This window comes from Hevea brasiliensis, chromosome 1 (genome assembly GCF_030052815.1).
Source record: "Hevea brasiliensis isolate MT/VB/25A 57/8 chromosome 1, ASM3005281v1, whole genome shotgun sequence".
Taxonomy (NCBI): Eukaryota; Viridiplantae; Streptophyta; class Magnoliopsida; order Malpighiales; family Euphorbiaceae; genus Hevea; species Hevea brasiliensis.
Genome location: NC_079493.1, coordinates 6,966,459 through 6,974,793, shown reverse-complemented (window position 1 = coordinate 6,974,793; position 8,335 = coordinate 6,966,459). Strand labels below are relative to the sequence as shown.

Below are 8,335 nucleotides of genomic sequence, written 5' to 3'. Positions count from 1 at the left end.
GTAAATTAATAACAATGATATTATTTTTTATTATTAAAGCAAATAACTCAATTCGTTGCTATCGATTTAATATAATGTCTCAATACATTACATTGAATTGTTTTACAATTATTGTTAAGTAATTTAAGTTGGAATGTATTAGTAAATACAGAGATAATAATAATAATAATAATAATAATAATAATAATAATAATAATAATTAAATTTAACGATGATATTGTAATTATACGAATAATTAAATAATTCTAAATGGTATGCAATGATCAAACGAGGCAACGCTTTTAAGAGTTAAAAGAAGACTCAGTTTCGAAAGGGCTACAACTTTAGAGGCCTCTCATGGAATTTCATGGATTAGAGTCTGCTTGCTTAGCAAAGGAGGCTTTGGTTCTGTTTTTTATGCTAAAACAAGAACAACCATCAATCAAGAAACTATCTCCCTTCTGAAATAGCTGTAAAATCTGCAATTATGGATCGATCATCTTCATTAAAGCATGAGAAACAAGTTCTGTGTGATCTAAGTGACATTCTTTATGTGGTTTGTTGTTATGTAGATGAAGTTACTCATATGGCCAAGGGGGGTTATGGTATATAACTTACTCTTGGAGTACAGTTCGGGACCTAAGTTTGTTAGTAGAGAAAGAATAGAACTTTGGTAGCAAAGATTGCAGACTTGATATTGGCTAAGGCATGGATGAAGAGTGCTACGATCTGAGGGGCACATGCAGATATATGTCTCCAGAATTGTTAAGAGACAAAAAGATTGAGTATGCTACAGACATATGGGCCTTTGGATGTGCTGTATTGGAGATGCTAACAGGAAAACCAGCCTAGAAGTATTCAGAAGTTGAAGATCTTTTGTGGGTGATTGGATATACAGATGAAGTGCCTCAGATATACAAAGGATTTCCTTAGCAAATATTTCGTTCGTGTTGCTGCTCATAAATGATCTGCTGATTGGTTACTAAAGCACCCTTTATTTGAACTAGGGATGAAGAAACTCTAATTTCTGCAAATGGGCGAGGGAATGCAATATGTTGACAATTCTGTAGCTTACTTCTCATTAATGAAGGGCTACTTTTAAGTATATGTTGACAATATGTTGATCTTCAGTTTTATCTATTATTCTTCTTAAATTTGTTCTCAAATGAATTGTTTAATTACAAACATAATCAAATACATAAAGTTTCTTAACTAATTTTTCTTTTTTTTTTTTGAGATAATTTTTATTTAATATAAATATCTTTATTAGTTAAGGATTTGATCCGACTTATTGCTTTCAAATACTTTGACTTGGGGTACTGAAGTATTCAACCATTGATGGCCATGAATACTTCTACCACTTGGTTCAATCCTCACACTGATAAATGTGTTTTAACTACAAACTCTATATTATTTCTCATAATTCTGATAAAAAATGGAACTGAATTGACTTTATATTATTGTTTTTACAAATTTAATTTACATTGTGTAATGGGGTTGACCCCAGGCTTTGATCTTGTACCACATCAAAGAAATAAAAAAATTTCTGTATGACTTCTATAAAAAGAATTCTGATCTTCCCCATATTTCTCCCCTCCCCTGCATGCATAAATTCAACCTCTATAATCTTCTTGATTTCTTCCATCTTTTTGTATTTCTTTACCTATATAATCTGTACCTTGAATTCTTGATCTTATCAACCAATTGCTGATGGAAATCCTGCCTGTGAATGGATCTTCCAAGAAGAGTTTATAATTATCTGGAAAAAAATTTTGTGCGATCCTAGACTAATAAACTATGCTTTATTTGAGCGATCTTTGGCTAATTCTTTTTCTCCAGATTGCGATTCCTTCACTTCAGCATTGTGTGGTTTAACAGAACCATCTACAGAATGGTGTTCTTGTTCATGATGAGCTTGAAATGTCCATATCAGAACCAGAAACACCATACTCAATGATAGAAACAGCATTGACCCCCATACCATCCGAACATACTTCTTCAATGGTTTGCAGTGTGTTGTAAGGATCTCAGAAAATGCATCCTTCACAGATTGGCATTCTACCAGGCTTTCCATATCTGGGTATGCGTTTAGCAGGTTCTGAATTGAAGTTGTGTAATCCTCCACTGTTCTGAAATCATTGATTGATATGAATTGTCCAGCACTACATGTGCCATTGTTGGTACCAGAACAAGTAAGTGGTTCCAACATCTGCAGAAAAGGAGGGAGACAAGATGAGTTAGAATATGGAATTTTTAATTAATAAAGATGAACATAATCATAACTGATTTCAGTTTTACCTTTGGGATGTCTCCGATTTTAATTGTATTAGTTGGGCAATTATTTGCCTGGTATTGATACTCTGGTGGTCCTGAGAAAGGATTGCACACTTGTACTACTGATATGTTTTCATTCACCTGCAGTGTAGCAAATTAAGGTTTTAACTCACACTAGCCAAACTACTAGCTGGAAGAATTGGAGCAAATGAAATATGTATCTACCAACTTGAATGAGAACGAATGTCCTACTAATTTGCAAATGTCCTACTAATTTGCAATTAAATTTTGTAATCAAATTTACCTGATTAACAATGTTGTAGATCCCTTCACTGACATCAGTCAAGACTGGCTTTGCATCGAGCAATTCCTCGCAGGGAAGGATGGAACTCAAGCTGTTGTTATAAGGATCCTTTTGGAAGGTTTCAAGAGCTGTGCAGGTATCGCCAGAGAACCTGCAAAGATATTGATTTTCCTCTTATTAGTACTTGGAAACTCTAAGTTATAGGTCATTATCTGATGCAATTCTCTATCCTAGCAATCCTGAATGGCTAAAATACATATATAAAAGCAATTGAGGAAAAGAAAAAACTTGAGACTTACTTTCCTAAGAAGAAATACACCCCAAAGAACACCCAGCATAGAGCAGTCAGGATCCAACATAGTATAATAAGCCTGAAAATCCAAAATGAAACAATTAGAAACAAACTCAATACATGACAATCAGTTGTCTCTTAAGGAAATATTCTATTCAGAACAAATTTAAATGTTTTGCTCTACTTACAGGTTAAGAGCTCTTCGTAGGCGAAGTGTCCCACAGACTGCAGTAGGATGATCCCAAAATTCAGTGAGAATTCTACTCAATGAGATTGCAAGAAATGACTAAAAGCACAGGCCAGGCAAAAATTCTTTGTTTTTCAATTTTAAGAAATTTTAATTCTGTCAGGTTTGTTGGATTCATTTCTTCGATTAGTTCAAGAATTTGCATTCAGTTAAGTTTGACCAACAAGTCAGGCACATAACATAAGTAGAAATACCTGAAAGAGCAACCAAAGCAGCCAGATTCAGGGAGATAGTGACAGTTGTTATTATATACCTGCAAGAATCCGCACATCTTTAAGAGAAGTCCAAGTGGAAAATTCTCTTTATTGGGGTGCAATAAGAGAGTAACTTACACTATCTTGAGACCTTTCTCAATAAGACGCCTGTTTTTCCTAGCTTGCCTTTCAATATCAGCAGCTTGATCGTCTAGTTTCTGTGATGTGGAGGTAAGGAAGCTAGAAGCTTGTTCTGCACTTACATTAGAGGCTTGTAGATTATCTCTTATTTCTTTCATTGCTCCTGTTGTGTTATATATTGTTTCTGATGCACCATCTGCTGTGTCAATGATGATGTTCACCACAGTTCTTGCTCTCGAACGGAATTTTGCATTCCCTCCAAGAACTAACCCAGTTGCAGTTCTGCAGATAGTATTCATCTGTCAAAATCTTGTAACATTTAACATATAATTTGGACTTGTAAAAATGGGCATCACTTACATTGCCAAGATAGTGAACAAAATAGCCAAGATAACAGGCCAAAGAGAACATTGTTTATTGCAAGGCAATCTTTTCTTGTTCAGCTTTTCTTTCCTTCTACTTTTACAACAGTAAGTATTTGCTAGAAGAATACTTCCATATATTATTCCAGCTAGAAGCCAGAGCACCCCAATTACATATCCATAAACTCCTGTAAATATAGTCGACTGCAAAAAAAATAAAAAATTTAAAATTTAAAATTGAAAAATAAATAAAAGATATGAAAATTTTATAATAAAAAGAATAATATATAATCGGTAAACATAGATGTATCCTTTCTTATCAATCAGAATTTGACTCTGCTGAAGAGCAGTAAAGATTATTTTTCTAAATGCAACAAGTCGATGTGAGAGATTACGTCCCTAAAATCGTCGATAGTGAAAGCTAATCGTGAATTAAATTTTTATTCTTTTTCTTGGATAGAGGGAGAGAGAGAATTACACTCCAATAATGCTTGTTGGTGACATCATATCCTCCTCTGTATTTCTTGAAATTGTCTAGAGGATCCACCCTCACAGTGTCATCGGAATGTAAGACATTGTTTGTTTCAACGGAATTAGTACCTGAAAAACCAGAGAAATCCCATTATGAGATAATATTATCTTATATGCAAAGGTAAGGAAATAGGATTAAGGAAACAAAATATTTTCGATAATTTAATTTGCTTTAATTTACTTTCAATTTCGGAAACCCTTTATGCTTCCTCCCTCTTTCTTTCCTCCATTGTCTGATTTTTTTTTATTTTTTATTTATTGATGATGATAAATAATTAAAAGACTTGTAAGTTATTAATAATAATTAATATATTTAATAAAAAATCATTCATAAAATGTTTATCATCAAAATAATTAAAAATAATATTAAATGAGATTTATAATAAAATATTAAAAATTTAATAAAAATAATATAATAAAATACATCGTCAACTTGGTTAAGCATCAAAATGAATATAAAAATAAGTAAACTTATTTTAAAAATTTAATCAATTAATAAATTAAGATAGATATAAAACATTTTCTTAAAAATGTTCCTTTTATAAATAAAATAATTAAACTCTAATCCAATATCTAAAATGAATTTTTGGCATTTATTAATGGCTGAAATCAATATAATAAAAAAAATATATTCCTAATTAATTACACCACCCAAATTAATTTTGATTTCCAATAAATTAATTGTAGATGAAATGAACTTTATTAAAATTCTTGGATAATTTGATTATTTAAATATTTTCTTCTTATCATTTTCGGATGGATTGTCCTTTAAATTCTCATACCTTTTTGAAGAAAAAGAAATTCAAATTTTTTTTAAAAAATAATAATAAATCCCTTTCTTTCTTTGACATTCCATGCTTTTCCATAATTTTTCCAAACTCAATAAATTAAATTAGGAAATTTTCCATTAATTTCTAAGATAATCATAAGCTTGACTTTGCCTCTATGTCTATTGGAAAACAAAATGAAAATTTAAAAATTAAGCCTCACCTGGATCAGAACTATTGGTTAGTAGTGTTTGTCCAGCAATGAAATTTGAACTTAAAATGCTGACCAAGAAAATTAGAGGCAAGACCAATTGAGTTTGATAATTGGAAGCCATCTTTAACCTGTCAAACAAGTAGAATAGAATAATTAATAATGTTAGAAAATGATCTTGCAAAATTGACAAAATTGAAACCTTGTTTCTTGCCAACTTCTGACTAACCCAAATGCCAATGGAGAACCAACCCCATCTAACAAGTTAAATAAAACCATAAAAAAAAAAATAACTAAAACCCATTAAAGAAGAACTCAAACAGTAACAAGAAATTGATAGCTAGAGAGAGAAATAGAGAACTTCATTTGCATGGTGCAGTGGTAGTACTATTGTTTGGATTGGTAATTAAATGAACCCTCTAAAGGAGAAAAAAAAATTATTTAGCTTTAGCCTCCATTTGTTTTTGTTAATTAATGGTTATATGTATAAATATTTTCTTGTTAAAATTTAGAAAATGATTTCTTTTTAAAAATAATTTAATTTAATTATTTTTTTTTAAATAATTTAATTTTTTTTATAAAAAATATTTTTTACTATCTATTTTTTAATATTTCATACTAAAAAAAAATACTAAAAATATATTTTTTTAAAACAAATGAAGCTTAAGTGTGAATTTAGAAAGATTTTTCTTTTTGTTTAATCAATGGGTGCACTACTTTTCTCAAAGCAACCAGATGCTTGTTTCATATTGCATAAACTTCTTTGCAAGCAAAGAACATTTCTTTTAGAAAACAAAATCTCCTGGACTGGGAATTGCAAGGAGAGAGAGAGAGAGAGAGAGAGAGAGAGAGAGAGAGAGAGAGAGAGAATAGATACTATACATATAGGCTGACATGAACTGAGAACTGCAGCAGCTTCAATGGCTCTCAACTTTCTGCAACTTGAATATTTTCAACCTGTGCTTTGATCTTATGACCAATAATCTTTGAAAATTCTGATATGAAAATGCTCCAATCCTCAAACAGAAAGTATCCTTCACACGAAAAGCTTTAATACAATCCAGAAATTAATCCCAGCTTTTCTGGTAAAAAATTAAATATCAGCAAAACCCAGTAAAGAAAGTTCAACGGATATAAACCATTCCATTCGTTCCAATTATGGCTGCTTGTATATATAGAAGTTTGTAGGTGAATTCAAGATATCTAGAAGCTGAGACTCCTCAAATACTATTATATGTTTTGAGTGGCCAACCCTCTTGAAAGGTAAAATGACAAAAGCCCAAAGTCAAGAACCTCTCGCTTTCTCTCTCTAGAATTTCAAAGTCCTCAAGCAAGAATCTTTGATTTCTATAACTCTAAACAAACAAAACCGCGTCAAATATTCCCACATATCTATTTGAGAGAGAGAGAGAGAGAGAGAGAGAGAGAGAGGAGTTTGCTTTTGGTTTTGATTTTCAACTTAATCCACTCCTCATATTTCACCAACTCCCCACACACACATCAATGCACACATAAGATTGTATATATTTATATGAAGGGTCAACTTATTTCAATCATAATAATTTTTCCTTTTAATCTCAAAAATTAAAGACATGAATGTCCAATGAATTGGAAAAATTATACAAAATTTCATAGCAAATAAGAAAAATATACTTTTTATATTTTAACCCAAAATTCACATATTAATAAAAATATGAAAGATAAATAAAGTGATTAAAAAAATCGATTTTGTTTAAAATAAAATTTATTTTAAATTATAGACTATATAAAATAAAAAAATTTATATCTAACCCGATTTAATTCAATGATTGAATGCATATTATTTACTTTACATGTTAAAATTAAAGTCTTTATGCTCAATTTCAATCTCCTTATTAGAAAAAGTTTTTCTTCAAAAATAATAATTAAGTGTTTAGGGAATGAAGGTTTATATATAAATATAATTAATTATCTTTATTTTTTTTAATAAATCATAAATATTTCTTAATCCACTTAGTTAGGCTTAATCCAATTCGTACCAGAAATGTTTATTATAGAAATAAATTGTTCTTAGTAAAAATTTTTTCTATTTATAATAATCAAACACTTAACCTTAATTAAAAAATATAACATATCAACCGTTGGCTAATTAATTATATTTATTATAGTATGAAATGCATCAAATTCAGACCAAAATCTCTCAATGTCAAAAAACAACAAAAGTATATATTTATGGTCAAGTGTTGTCCATGAACCTTTTCATTTAATTAATTAATTAATTAATTACTCTTTTTCTTGGCATGTGAGCATCGCTTTGTATAACGAGAAAGGCATTTATCACTTGTTAAAAGACAAGAGGAAGCCACCTCCCACCCCACGTCAAAACTATTACAAAAATAAATAATAACAGAACGTTCTAGAAATTTTTTTACTTTCAGTCAATAAAATACCGCTAAAGAGAATAGTTGCATCCTGTACTCAACGTTTTCACTTATATATATATATATATAAATTCATAAAATCATACCACATATTATATATATATATATATATATATATAAATTCATAAAATCATACCACATATTTTAAAAAATAATTTAAAATTTTATTATTTATTATTTTTGAATACAATTATTATTAACATCTACTAACACAAATGTCACTTAGCAAAAAAAAAATACGACCTTTACTTAAAAATACAAAATATTTAAAATTTAAATAATATAAAATATTAAATTTTCATTTTAACTAATTTGTTATTCTCTTTTAATTATTTATTATAAAAAATTAAAATTTAAAATATAAAAAATATTTATTAAAAAAAATTAGATAGTTGGTTTAACCATTAAAAGTATTTTCTTTTAATTATTAGTTAAATAAAATATTTAAATTTAAACATTTGTTGATTATGTTATATTACTTGCTATTTTTCTAAAAAGTAATTAATTAAGTAACACTACAAGCAAAACATAATTTTGTGACGGAAAAATTCTGTCATAAATTAGAGACGAATTTTTGACAGATTATATCATTGAACATATTTGTGACGGAATG

The 8,335-nt window shown here is 29.3% G+C and overlaps 1 protein-coding gene across 2 annotated transcripts; it reads right to left on the bottom strand.

The window, feature by feature from the left end:
• Positions 1-1,369: 1,369 nt before the first annotated feature.
• On the bottom strand, positions 1,370-6,497 carry LOC110646491 (uncharacterized). 2 transcript variants are annotated; one of them, XM_021799940.2, is made up of 11 exons: positions 6,185-6,497; positions 5,315-5,433; positions 4,272-4,393; positions 3,792-3,997; positions 3,429-3,713; positions 3,291-3,349; positions 3,038-3,074; positions 2,857-2,928; positions 2,558-2,708; positions 2,278-2,394; positions 1,370-2,188 (listed from the first exon to the last, which is right to left on the bottom strand). In XM_021799940.2, exons 1-11 carry the CDS (start codon positions 6,196-6,198, stop codon positions 1,775-1,777), a joined length of 1,596 nt encoding a protein of 531 aa, XP_021655632.2. In that variant the 5' UTR covers positions 6,199-6,497; the 3' UTR covers positions 1,370-1,774. The 2 variants fall into 2 exon arrangements, with proteins under 2 accessions (XP_021655632.2, XP_021655631.2); XM_021799939.2 differs by having other exon boundaries at positions 6,197-6,496.
• Between the last annotated feature and the right edge of the window lie 1,838 nt (positions 6,498-8,335).

Excerpts from the sequence above, each read along its gene's own strand:
- LOC110646491 (XM_021799940.2), bottom strand. Across the intron at positions 3,998-4,271 it reads CCAACAAGCATTATTGGAGT|TCGACTATATTTACAGGAGT; the intron begins GTAATTCTCTCT and ends TTTTTTTTGCAG. Across the intron at positions 3,350-3,428 it reads GAGAAAGGTCTCAAGATAGT|GTATATAATAACAACTGTCA; the intron begins GTAAGTTACTCT and ends GGATTCTTGCAG.